General features: G+C 54.1%; 2 protein-coding genes across 5 annotated transcripts in view; one reads left to right on the top strand and one right to left on the bottom strand.

Moving 5' to 3' along the window:
* The first annotated feature begins 2,610 nt into the window (after window positions 1–2,610).
* On the top strand, window positions 2,611–8,512 carry ESRP2 (epithelial splicing regulatory protein 2). 3 transcript variants are annotated; one of them, XM_055553383.1, is made up of 16 exons: window positions 2,611–2,808; window positions 2,897–3,025; window positions 4,507–4,620; window positions 4,748–4,862; window positions 5,203–5,301; window positions 5,527–5,581; window positions 5,656–5,763; window positions 5,839–5,971; window positions 6,050–6,092; window positions 6,260–6,561; window positions 6,679–6,891; window positions 6,988–7,186; window positions 7,337–7,523; window positions 7,842–8,007; window positions 8,083–8,160; window positions 8,237–8,512. In XM_055553383.1, the coding sequence occupies exons 1-16, from the start codon at window positions 2,611–2,613 to the stop codon at window positions 8,360–8,362; spliced, it is 2,265 nt and encodes a 754-aa protein (XP_055409358.1). In that variant the 3' UTR covers window positions 8,363–8,512. The 3 variants fall into 3 exon arrangements, with proteins under 3 accessions (XP_055409358.1, XP_055409360.1, XP_055409357.1); XM_055553385.1 differs by having other exon boundaries at window positions 5,653–5,763; window positions 7,421–7,523; XM_055553382.1 differs by having other exon boundaries at window positions 5,653–5,763.
* Window positions 8,513–9,121: 609 nt separating this feature from the next.
* Window positions 9,122–13,166, bottom strand: part of NFATC3 (nuclear factor of activated T cells 3) — a 93,827-nt gene continuing 89,782 nt past the window's right edge. For both annotated transcript variants that reach the window (XM_055553381.1, XM_055553380.1), the window contains one exon: window positions 9,122–12,002. Coding sequence is in view for 1 of the 2 variants with exons in the window: in XM_055553380.1 (XP_055409355.1) it covers window positions 11,881–12,002 (122 nt within the window). In the remaining variant the exon portion in view is untranslated. The remainder of the gene's footprint in view (window positions 12,003–13,166) is intronic.

Genomic DNA, 13,166 nt, shown 5'->3' with positions numbered 1-13,166 from the left:
CTAGACGTACCAAGGGGTTACCTCGAGCGGGAGGCTTCCCCAGGAACCTGACGTTGAGACCTACCTGCGCTGAATGATGAATAAAAAAGGACCTAGCGCGATGGGAATATCAGACCACCTGACCTGCCTCTTGAGAAATCTGTATGCAGGTCAGGAAGCAACAGTTAGAACTGGACATGGAACAACAGACTGGTTCCAAATAGGAAAAGGAGTACGTCAAGGATGTATATTGTCACCCTGCTTATTTAACTTATATGCAGAGTACATCATGAGAAACGCTGGAGCTGGAAGAAGCACAAGCTGGAATCAAAATTGCCGGGAAAAATAGCAATAACCTCAGATATGCAGATGACACCACCCTTATGGCAGAAAGTGAAGAGGAACTCAAAAGCCTCTTGATGAAAGTGAAAGAGGAAAGTGAAAAAGTTGGCTTAAAGCTCAACATTCAGAAAACGAAGATCATGGCATCTGGTCCCATCACTTCATGGGAAATAGATGGGGAAACAGTGGAAACAGTGTCAGACTTTATTTTTGGGGGCTCCAAAATCACTGCAGATGGTGATTGCAGCCATGAAATTAAAAGACGCTTACTCCTTGGAAGGAAAGTTATGACCAACCTAGATAGCATATTCAAAAGCAGAGACATTACTTTGCCAAAAGGTCCGTCTAGTCAAGGCTATGGTTTTTCCAGTAGTCATGTATGGATGTGAGAGTTGGACTGTGAAGAAAGCTGAGCGCCGAAGAATTGATGCTTTTGAACTGTGGTGTTGGAGAAGACTCTTGAGAGTCCCTTGGACTGCAAGGAGATCCAACCAGTCCATTCTCAAGGAGATCAGTCCAGGATGTTCTTTGGAAGGAATGCTGCTAAAGCTGAAACTCCAGTACTTTGGCCACCTCATGCGAAAAGTTGACAATTAGCTGCAAGGCCGTGGCCGGGAGGAAGACCGGACTCAGCCTGGCGCACGCGCTCTCCTAGTCGGGTGAGGGAGGGCTTTACCTCCCTGTTGCGTCCCGCCCACCGAACAAATATTTGACATTCCAGGCTTATCTAGAGGAGGGTGGTGCCCGAAGAGCGCTTTTCCTCCTCCCCCCGGACCTAACTGGCTCAGTGAGTCCAGGGGTGGGGTCAGCGGGCTGGCAGTTGGGTGGCTGTCTAACCTGGGGCAGCGAAGCGCGGACACTCGCCTGCACTCAAAGATGAAGCGCGGGTCGCCAGCAGCCGCTGGAAGGCCAGTCTGCCTCCCAGCCGCCGTGTCCCGGGCGCCTCAGTCTCTTCATCCGCCTAGGGGGGACGCCGGTGCAGTGTGTATTAGAGGGTAAGGCCTCGGAGGCGCCTCCTCTACGCCGGGCTTTTTCGCTCTCACTCGTCCGAAAGTCAGAACGCAGCGCCCAGCGTCTCTGAAAGCGTGAAATGCGGCTCGCGCCCCAATTCCAGCTCGGCTTCGCAACCAGGTGTGTCTACTCTTCGCTGGGCTGGAGCCCCTTCTCACCGGATTCTTCTTCAGTTTCTCAGTCACATAAACGGGAGAATTTGGGGAAGTCCGGGGCGGCCTGGAAACTCACCGTAAAGGAGCTTCACCAAGCCCGACGGGACGAAAGGGTGCTGGGAGCCCTCCACGAGAGACTGTCCAAAGAAGAGAAGAGATGGAGGATCTGCGGCCCCCTTGAGCACATTGCACTTTCGCCGCTAGCCCTCATCGGCTAACTCAGCAACAGGCCTGTTATCCAGGCGGAAGGGCGAAAGCATACCGCAACTCTAACGTCGGGTGGGGGCGAGGCTCCTTGCTGGGGCAGTCCGGCTCAGCGCCGTCTAGAGGCCCGCTCTCGGGAGCTGGGGCGGGGGATGTGGGAGACGCGCTTCTTCCTTCCCGAGAAACGAGGCCTGCGCAAGTCCGACCGCGCTCTAGCATCGCAGGCACTTCCAAGAGCCCGGCTAAGGCCCAGACTTCGCACCTGTGTTCACAAACTCTGCCCTGAACCCCCCAATGGTTCTAATGCTCTCTTGTGCTTCCTGCCACTCTCCTCCCACCCCTGTCGACCTCTGGCAATCACCCCACAAGCCTTGGGGTGATACCTGGTAACTCTTACCTCCCCTTTGACTTTACCCCTCCAGACCGGCCGTCGTGACCCCCTACAACCTCTAGGCTGCCGCTTACGGACTGAAGAAGGCCCCCAGTTTTGCACTTTCCTTGGTAGAGCCTTGGTGGGAGAGGGGAGTGGGAGGGGATGGGGGGTCGCCCCAGAAGTCAGGCAGGGTCGGCTGCGGGAGTGGAGTCTGGGTCTTGAGCGCGAGCCCAGGCCGGGAGAGCGAGTGTGAGCGTCCAGGGCTGGATTCTAGCGGCCCTCCCCCAACGTTCCCGGGCCCTCGATCACGTGGCCGGCGGGGCAGACAGGTAACTCGCCCAGAGAGGGCGGGGGCCGGTAGCCGCCCCGCCCCGCGGGGCGCCGCGGGCGGGTCTCAGCAGCGCCCACTGCGCCAGCCGGGCCGCAGGTGCCGCCCCCAACACACGGTGTCCCGCCCCAGCCGGGCCGCGTCTGCCGTCGGTCGGTGCGTGCGTGCGCTTCGTCGATCCGCGTGTGTCTGGCCGAGCGCCCCTCTCCTCTGCGGCCATGACTCCGCCGCCACCCCAGCCGCCGCCCCCAGGCCCGAACCCCACTGCAGACTCCGCTGCCGACCCCCGTCCCGGGCCTGGACCCCTGGTCGTACTGTTCGGGGCCACGGCCGGTGCGCTGGGGCCGGACCTGGGTTCCGACGAGACCGACTTAATCCTCCTAGTCTGGCAAGTGGTGGAGCCGCGGAGCCGCCAGGTAGGATAGGAAGTGGGCACTGAGATCTCCAGAGAGCTTCGGGATCCCAGGAGCGCAGTGGCTGATCGGTTTTCCCCGCCGTTCGCAGGTGGGGACATTGCATAAGTCACTGGTTCGCGCCGAGGCGGCCGCGCTGAGCCCGCAGTGCCGCGAGGCGAGCGGCCTGAGCTCCGACAGCCTGGCGCGGGCCGAGCCGCTGGACAAAGTGCTGCAGCAGGTGAGCGCCGGGGCTGGGGTGAAAGGAGGCACGGCCGGGCTGCAGGGACATTTCTCGGCGGGAGAGGCGTCAGGAGGGGAGGCCTGGCGCACCACAGCCAAGTGGCCAGGGTGGTAGGACGGGTTCCTGTTTGAAACTTTCAGCGACTCCCTAATGTGCGTGTGTCCGCATGTGTCGGCCGTTCCAGGGGGGCGTCTTTTCAGACTTCGCAGTGATCCACTCCTAATGAAGGGGTGGAGATGGAGGCTACGAGACCCCTCCCAGAGTCCCAGGCCTGCGGGGGGAGGTAGGTGAGACGCCTTTGGGAACCTGCCTGGCCAGGTCGTCCAAAACAGCAGCCGGAAGCTGAAAGGGCCGAGGGGCCCAGACTTGGCCACAGGTCACGGTCCGTGCCGCTTGTGTCCTCGGCCCACCCACCCGCCTGGGAGACGCTGCAGCGGGGGCGTAGGGCGGTGTCTGTCCCCGAGGTAGACGCCGCCAGGTGTAAGCTGCTCGTCCAGGCCTGTCCCGGTCGGCTAGCCAGGCATGGGCGCTGTCCGGACCCCGCCTGGGGGCTACCTGGCTCCTGAGTGCAAAGGCCTGGGTGAAGTGGAAGGCGGTTCCCTTTGCTGTTTTTCTTATCTTCTTTACTGCGCTCACCCTGTGCCTGACTCTTGGGTGGAATGAGTGAAAGTGCTTTACTAGCACAAATTCTTTTATCTTCCGACAACTTTGGTGGTTCCTGATGAGGAAACAGGCACAACGATGTGGAACATGAGTCTGTTACGGGACTCCCAAACTAGCCCCCACTTGGGATGCGTGGGCTGGGTCGCCTTGCTCTGCTAGCCTCAGATGGGAAAGCTCTGGCTAGGGAAGGTTCTTGGGCCTGTGGTTTGTGCTCATACGTGTTCGCCGGCGGGGATGAGAATGGGGGAGGGGCTGGGCCGCTTCCCGCCCCCTCTATGAGCAAACACCTCAGTGCCAGCCGGTCGATCGGGTCTGGGTCAAAGCTCATGCTGCCCCTGGCGTTCAGGTGCGGAGCTCTGTCCTTGGAGTTTCTCGGCCCCCGGGTTGGTCAGACCTAGGGGCGGGGCTGCCATTGACCATGAGCAGGCTGGGCCTCCCACAGGACTGGGCCTCCCTCACCTGTCTGAGGGTGGTGCCTGGCCAGGGACAGGTTTAACCTGCTTTGTCCCGCCCCTCCCCACCTACTTGTCCCACTCCACCAGGTGTTTGCTCTGGCCCCATTCCAGACTCCTGGAGTGTGTGTGATGGGGGCTTGGGTGATCTGTGACTACTCCCATTTGGCCTGGAGAAGGTGACAGTGGATGGGGAGGGAGCGGGTGGGACACAGAGCCAAGCCCAGCAGGCGTGGCAGCCTCCTTCCCAGGCAGGGAAGGGCTGAACATCTGGCTGAACCAGCTTTGCAAGCCTGCACCCTCCCTCCCCCTGCCCACCTGGCTGTGAGTCCCTCTGTCTCTCTCTTCACTCCCTATTCCCAGTTCTCACAGCTGGTGAGCGGGGATGTGGCTCTGCTGGGCGGGGGCCCCTACATGCTCTGCACTGATGGGCAGCAACTGTTGCGACAGGTCCTGCACCCTGAGGCCTCCAGGAAGGTATGCCACCACTGAGGGTGCAACAGGGGGCACAGTTCCCAGGATGCCCACTCTCACAGGGCGGGGGGCGGTGGGAGGCCAGGGCAGCTCAGTTCCCCCATTCATCCCCATTCCCATGTGCCCCCAGAACCTGGTGCTCCCCGACACCTTCTTCTCCTTCTACGACCTCCGCAGAGAGTTCCACGTGCAGCACCCGAGTGCCTGCTCTGCCAGGGACCTCACCGTGGCCACCATGGCACAGGGTATCTGTGACCCAGCAGAGTGAGGGTGGAAGGGTGGCTGCAGGCTGAATATGTCTTGAGTATGTGCATGCTGGCAGGTTGGATGAACACATGCAAGTTTACATGAACCGCTCAACCCCTGACTGCAAGTCTGTGTGTCTGTGCTGGGGCACATTTGGAATGTGGGCATGTATCTCCATTTATCTAGGCTGCGGACCTGTAATGGCACAGATGAGCCAAGCCAAAACAAATGTGTTTGCTGGGATTCTGTGTGTGTTAATGTAGGGGCTGTGAGCTTCAGTGGGACATGCCAGTTGCCCTCTTGTGCTGGGATTTCCTCATTGTTATTCTCTGCTCATAGAGTTGGGGCTGGAGACAGATGCCACAGAGGATGATTTTGGGGTGTGGGAAGTGAAGACAATGGTAGCCATCATCCTCCACCTGCTTGAAAGTCCCAGCGGTAAGGTTCCCCTCACCACCTTTCACCTGTTCTCACGGCTGGGTGAATGCCTGCCTCTTTCTTCCTCCAAGTTCCCCTCCCCATGTGTCACCTTCTCTGAGAGGCCACAGGTGAAAGCTCCTTTGTTGCCTCCTCATCCCCCTCAACTGTCCTTTTTGCAGAGCTTGGTGGGGAGACACCCCTCCCCCACCAGACCCTGCTGACCCACATGCTATCTCCTCTCAGGTCAACTGTTTTTGAAGCCTGAAGGGGTGAAGCAGAAATATGAGACAGGGCCTTGGTGAGTGAGGGAGGGGGCAGGGTTGGGGGTGACAGCAGCTGGACAGCTCTGATTGTGCCTTGCCCCCACAGCAGCAAGGCTGACGTGGTGGACAGCGAGACTGTGGTTCGGGCTCGTGGGCTGCCTTGGCAGTCATCAGACCAGGACGTGGCTCGATTCTTCAAAGGGCTCAATATTGCCAGGTAGGTACAGCAGGGTGGATGGGCACAGGAGGGCAGGCCCACCCAGGAGGGACTAACGCAGTGCTGGCTCTGCAGGGGTGGTGTAGCACTGTGCCTCAACGCCCAGGGCCGCAGAAATGGTGAGGCCCTCATCCGTTTTGTGGACAGCGAACAGCGGGACCTAGCGCTGCAGAGACACAAGCACCACATGGGCGTCCGCTATATCGAGGTGGGGCTCTAGGGTTGGGAGCGGAGCAGGGCAGAGCTGAGGCTGGGCAGGCATGAGACCCATGGGCTGTCCCCACAGGTGTATAAAGCAACAGGAGAGGAGTTTGTGAAGATCGCAGGGGGTGAGTGTGCTCCCGAAAGTGCCTACTGCCCCCTGGCTCTTGACATATGTCCTGTTTCCTCATGCCTCGTGCCTTCCTACTTCCCTGGGTGCCGGTGTGGGTGGGTATTTGGAAGGGCACAGATCAAGTCAGTAGGTGACTCCCACGCCCCCCCTCCCCCCCCCAAGGCACATCACTAGAGGTGGCGCGTTTCCTGTCACGGGAAGACCAAGTGATCCTGCGGCTGCGGGGACTGCCCTTCTCGGCTGGGCCAGCAGACGTGCTAGGCTTCCTGGGGCCAGAGTGCCCAGTGACGGGGGGCGCTGATGGGCTGCTCTTTGTGCGCCACCCTGATGGCCGGCCCACGGGTGATGCCTTTGCCCTCTTCGCCTGTGAGGAGCTGGCACAGGCTGCGTTACGCAGGCATAAAGGCATGCTGGGTAAGCGATACATTGAACTCTTCCGGAGCACTGCAGCTGAGGTGCAGCAGGTGAGCCCCCCAGGCCCCATGCCCCACACCCATGTACCTCTCCAGGGTGCCCCTTCTCTCCCTGCCTTGGCCTTGTCCTCCTTGGCATAATCAGCCTGCTGCTTCCTTTCCTTCTAGGTCCTGAACCGCTACGCCTCCAGCCCACTCCTTCCCACCCTGACTGCTCCACTGCTGCCCATCCCCTTCCCACTGGCAGCCGGGACCGGGAGAGACTGTGTACGCCTGCGAGGCCTGCCCTACACAGCCACCATTGAAGACATCCTTAGCTTTCTGGGGGAGGCAGCAGCTGACATTCGGCCTCATGGTGTGCACATGGTGCTCAACCAGCAGGTAAAGCTGCTGCCCAGGAGGGCCAGGGGGGGGCAGCATGGTTAGGAGTAAGGGATCCTCGCACATGACAGGCAGCTCACAAGGTGGTGTGCACAGGGCCGGCCGTCAGGTGATGCCTTCATCCAGATGACATCAGCAGAGCGGGCCCTAGCTGCTGCTCAGCGCTGCCATAAGAAAGCAATGAAGGAACGCTATGTGGAGGTGGTCCCCTGCTCCACAGAGGAGATGAGCCGTGTCCTGATGGGGGGCACCTTGGGCCGCAGTGGCATGTCCCCTCCACCCTGCAAGCTACCTTGTGAGTGTCCCAGGGGCTGGGGAAGGAAGTGGCATGTGGGAGCCAGGCTGTTACCACCCTTACTTTCTACGTGGGGGGACTCTTCTCTGGCTGCCCCACCCAGGGCAGTGCTGGGCTCCCTGCAGATACACTCTCTGCTTCTGCCTCTAGGCCTCTCACCACCCGCCTACGCCACCTTCCAGGCCACCCCGACCCTCATTCCCACTGAGACAGCAGCTCTGTATCCCTCTTCAGCACTGCTCCCAGCTGCCAGGGTGCCTGCTGCTCCCACCCCAGTCGCCTACTACCCAGGGCCAGCCACTCAACTCTACATGAACTACACAGCATACTACCCCAGGTACCCTGCTGCTAAAAGAACTTCAGTCTTGCCCTCTTGTCTTGGTTTGCAGGAGTCTCAGGATCCATGATCCCCTTCCTGAACCACGTAACTCAAGGTCTCTTGGAGCTCCCTTATTCTGAGACAGTGAGGGAATGACAACTAGGGGCTGATTGATGCCACCTACATACTGGAATAGGGAGGACTCTGTGGAGGCAGGGGTTTCAGGGAGGAGGAAATGAACCAAAGCACAAGGCAGAGGCAAGGGAGGAGGCGGGTAGGGCTCAGTCTAGGCCATAACTGGGACTACACTACTAAACCCCTGCCTTTTCCCCCCAGCCCCCCCGTTTCCCCCACCACTGTGGGCTACCTCACCACACCCCCTGCAGCCCTGGCCTCTGCTCCCACCTCCGTGTTGTCCCAGCCAGGAGCCCTGGTCCGTATGCAGGGTGTCCCATACACAGCTGGTATGAAGGATCTGCTCAGCATCTTCCAGGCCTACCAGGTGAGGTGTGGCTGGAGTGCTGGGGAAGCTGGCTGAGTCTGGGGCTCCCTGCCTAAACCTCTGTCCTTCCTACAGCTAGCCCCTGATGACTACACCAGCCTGATGCCTGTTGGTGACCCAGCTCGCACTGTGCTACAGGCCCCCAAAGAATGGGTGTGTTTGTAGGTGAGGGAGCCAGGAGGTAAGAGCTGACTGATGTCCTCAGCTAATGGGACTCTCCTGTCTCCAGAGAACCAGCGGCCTCAACCTGGTGGCTTCTTTTTGGCTTTTCAAAATTCTCAGAAGGCCCCCAGAGGAGATCAAGCCCCAGCTCCATCCCCCAACTTATTGCTCTGCCTGTCCACCTCAGAGATGACGGCTGGACCCTGCATGCAGGGCTGGGGGTGGAATGGCGCTACCCTGCTCCCAGTGGTCGGATCTGGGCTCCTTAAGTAGCACCCAGAGAGCCTTTGTTCTGTTCTGGCTATGGCCTGTACCTACAGGTTCCAGGGGGCTGATGTCCACAGCAGGCTTGGTTTCTTTTAAAAAAATGTAAGCCCTGGTGTTTTCAGCGTATGACTCCAGGGAGCTTCTTTCTGAGTAAAGATACCAGTGTCCTATCTTCCCGTCCCTTCTGACGGGGCGCAGGGCAGCAGAGAGTGCTGGTCCCACTCCCCAGGATACTTGGACCTCAATGACCACATTGTGTCAGGGGTGGTCCCACGTAAGGATGATGGCCCCCCTGGAGCTTGGCACAAGGAATAGCAGATGGCAAAAATCACAAACAGTTTTGATGGACTGTACTGCAGTATCCCCAGAGGACACTAGGGGGCAGGAGGCCCCCACAGAAAAACTCAGGCTTGACTTGTAAAGGGACTTCTGCCTACTTTTCATGTACACCTTGGGCAGGTCAGTTTTCCTGAACTCAACAGACACCTTGGAATGTCCTCTGCACCCACTGCAGGGTGCCCAACTGAAGCTTCAGAAGGAATTTGGAATTCTACCCTCTCCTCTGTAAAATAAAGGTTCCTAACCAAATGGACATTTTAAAAGCCCAAGTGCCCTTCCCTTTGGCACACAGTGAGGGGCTCCACACCAGCCCCATGCAGAGGAACACTCAGGCAGATTTCAAGGAGACTGTTGACCTGTCACCGTTTATTATTTCAGCACTGTAACTGAGGAGCCTGAATTGCTGGCTTCTTCCCTTTGTATTTGTGTAAGGAGCACTGTACTCCTATAAAAGGTTTTAAAATACAAAATGTACAAGAAAACACAATCTCAAGTGCTGTAAACATAACTAAGAACCAGTTCCTTAACTGAACATCATCCATTTTATAAAATACAAGGTTTCAACTTGAACCCACCTGAGCCATACAGATGACCATCTGTTCTGAGTATCAACAACAGGGCTTTACAGCCGGACTCAGCAAAGCTCTGTTGATAGGGGCTAGCCCTGGGCAGGTGTGGGATGCACCCTGGGCAGCAGCACCACACTCGAACTCGAAGACATCTGTTCCTTTAAAAGCTGTTTTCAGCCAAGTTTCTTAGTGCATCTCCAGTAAGCAGAAGGCTGCTCATCCCATTCCTCAACCCACGGTCTAGCAGGACTGGAGCGGGCAAGGGAGGGTGCTAGCACGTGCCAGTTGCTCAGTGCTGTTGAGTTCAATTGCATAGTCCAGTGGATGTGTGCTCTAACACCACTATGTTGCACAAAAAGTAAGGTCTCTGTCTACAAAGCCAAAAAATACTGTCTCTTACACCAAAGCTTTTACAAAGCTGATACAAAACTGCTTATGTAGTATACAAAGCTCTATTTTAAAATTTAACTTTTATTTTAAATAGGAAAGCATTTCTAGTGCTACAGGCATCAAGGTATTTAAAAGGCATCAAATTTTGGTGCATAGCAACTCTGGATCATAGAGGTTTTTATTCTTAAGGGCAACAGAGCAACCCCCAAAGGGTCTTGCAAGGGAAGCTCTTGTAAGGACCCCATGTGAGGTGGCTACCCCAGGGGTGTGAGGGTGGAGGAAAGTCTGGCCATCTCAAGAGGGTCAGCCCCCCAAAACCCTCCAGAGGAAGCTCTGGGCTTCCAACCACAGGCCCCAAAGCAAATCTCACTATCTACATTCTGTGACACAAAACTCACTTTCAAAGAAAATGTGAAAACACTGGGCTCCAAGAAGGACTAGAGTGATTTGCTGAAAGTAGACATTTTTCTAACTAATTTTAGGGAGAAATTGAAAACATTGTGGCTTAAAGGGAAAAAAAAGACCATACCTCATTGTAGGTCAACAGTTCCTATCTGGCTGACTAGAGATGGTGGACACTGAGCTGGCTCCCTCCACCCAGGCCTCACTTGGCCTCAGTAGAGAGTCCTGGCATCTGGGACCTACAATCCCCTGGGGTAACAGCAATGGAGCCTGTGACCAGCCCACCACACTGTCTCTCCTATGTAGGCACTCAGAAAATTTACTTCCTGAATAGAAGTACTACATTTCATTTGAAAACATACTGCAAGCTTCAGGGGCCCTGAAATAGGCCCAAGCCTTGGAACAGGAAACTAATCCCACTAAGGGGATAGGTAAGGGCAGGGTTTGAAGAGAACCCAAGTTGGGCACCTCCTTTGGTAGACAGCAGGCTGGAGTTTCTTGCTGGCCCCTCTTTGGGCACCAGCCTTACCAGCAGCAGCACCAGGGCATCTTTGGTGTGGAGGGTCAGGTTTACAATGGTATCTCATTTTTGGATTTGCCTCAAAGCCTTCTAGGGAAAGGTTGTTTTTTACGCCATGTGGATGGGGCAGGATAGGCCAGGATCATTTCAGGCTGTAAACAATGAGGGAAAAGCCTCCCATGCCAGTGCAGATCTTAAGAGCTTCCCATCTGGAATCCTGCAGGTCCTCTGCCCGGGTCCTGAAGCATAGCTCATTTGTGCTTGGCTTCTGACACAGCCTGGCCTCTAGAGATGAGCTAGAAGCAGCAAAGTTGCCTAAACAAACCATCAAGAGACTGTGGCAGCCAAATGCTGATGCTTCCACTTGGAAAAGGTCTGGGACCAGAGGACATAAAAAGGAAAAATACCCCACAGCCTACCTGTTAGTAGGATGGCAGGAATTCAAGATATCAAGCTAAAAAAACCCCCATCTTTCAAAGCTCCCTTACATGTAGTTAATTTACCCAAGGCCCTGAGGGAAAAAAAGGAATTTCAACATGGAGAAGGTATGGAGAGACAGCAGGAAGATTACCTAAAAAGTTACAAAAATGCTATGCTCTGGAATGTCATTTTGTATTCCAACACTTCAGTGATTGGAATGGTCTCTTCTCATTTTACCTAAGAGTTTACTTTTATAAAGAAGTATGAGCTACATTTGGCTTTACTTCCTATGAATCTATGAAAGGCTTCCAGGACACATGCTGAGTTTCTGAGGCATAGGTGTGGGCTTGGGGTAAATTTTTTTTTTTTTTTTTCTTTTACCTCTGGAAAGTTTTATCAAAAGTTTCTACTTTAAAAATATCATCAAAACTAAAGAGTCCTTTAAATGACCTAAAGCAGTACAAATCACCAATCCTAGCTAAGCAACCAGGTCACCTGCAGAAGCAGCACCTCTGAAATGGAGAGCCTGCTGCATTCACACTCAAAGCACCCATCATATAAAAGTATCCTATTTAAATATAAAAGGCAAAGCTCATTTCTCCAAAGATCAAACAGCCTGTACTACTCCTGTTCTCTTACAAAATCTTCCCAAGGCCTGAGTTGGAGGAATGCTGCTTTCCCCACATTCGGTGATCCCAACTCCTGGCTCCATCCTGAAGGTTGCAGAGTTGGAAACCCAAGGTCCAAGGAGAGAAACATGCTGAGAAGTACATGATGGTGGACACAAGGCTGCAGTGAGCACTGTCAGAGCCCGTCGGATCTTCCTAAATCCAGGGAACTGGGACCCGGGAGGGGAGCCTGCCTGCTCGCCCCTGTCCCTTGGGAAACGGAAATCTGGGACATGTCTCTCCCAATTACCTCGTTCACTGAAAAACAAGAAAGGGAAGAGTAATTAGTGACCTCTGTGTGACTGACCATATGATGCTCGAAGCCGAGCTCTATTTCAAAGATGTTTTTTCCCTTTCTCTGGCTTTCTAATGAAGCCTACTCTTGAACTGGATGGAAACATCGTTCCAAAAGTTTTTCCAGGCCCCCCTTTCTCTATCTTTCAGGTCAGTTTTATTGGGAAGGGGAATGGCTCAGAGAAAAGGGAAACGTTCCTACCCTCACTGTGAAGGCTCAGGCTGCAGAGCAGAAGACAGGATTCTTATTCACTTAACCTAACTTTTCCTTAATCTGCATCCCTTTAGGAGAGTTTTCCTTTCCTGATTCCTGCAGTGCACCTTGGATATAAAATGAATAAATAAATACTTTGATGAGAGTTGAGATTTGGGGATTACTTTGTTACCCTATGCTAATACAAACATCCTTTATTATGTACGGGCATTTGTATTATTGCTGATCCTTTCAGAAAAGGCTCTTGATTTTGTTGATTTATAGTCTTCTGTGAGGTCCAATGCAAAGAATTTTAATCTTAGGAACCAATATAGAAGCAAACATCCCAAATATGAACCTTTAGTTCTCTCACCATTAGAATTCTTTGCTTTGAAATGAAAATTCTTTTGCTTCATCAACTAAAAATTCTATACTAAGACCACTCCTAAGCATATACTCAAGGGATCTGAAAACTACTTCCACATAAAAACCTGTACTCAAATGTTCATACCAGCATTATTCTTAATAGCCCCAAAGTGGAAACAACCCAGTTGTCTACCATTGATGAGTGGATAAACAAAATGTGGTCTGTTCCATACAATGAAATATTATTCAGCCTTAGAAAAGAATGAGGTTCTAAACACATGTTGCAACATGGATTGAACTTTGGGAACATTATACTAAGTGAAAGAAGCCAAACACAAAAGGTCCTATCTTGTCTGATTCTATTTATATAAAATGGTCAGAACTGACAGAAAATAAACAGGTGGTTGCCAGGTATTATGGGGACAAAGGAACAGAGAATGACTGCAAAGAGGTATGGGGTTTCTTTCTGGAGTAACGAAAATGTTTTAAAATTAGATACTGATGATGGTTGTACAACTTTATGAATATACTAAAAACCACTGAACTGTATTATTTTCAAAGATGAATTC

Source organism: Bubalus kerabau, chromosome 17, assembly GCF_029407905.1.
Source record: "Bubalus kerabau isolate K-KA32 ecotype Philippines breed swamp buffalo chromosome 17, PCC_UOA_SB_1v2, whole genome shotgun sequence".
NCBI classification, from domain to species: Eukaryota; Metazoa; Chordata; class Mammalia; order Artiodactyla; family Bovidae; genus Bubalus; species Bubalus kerabau.
This window is presented reverse-complemented; position numbering and strand designations above follow the sequence as displayed.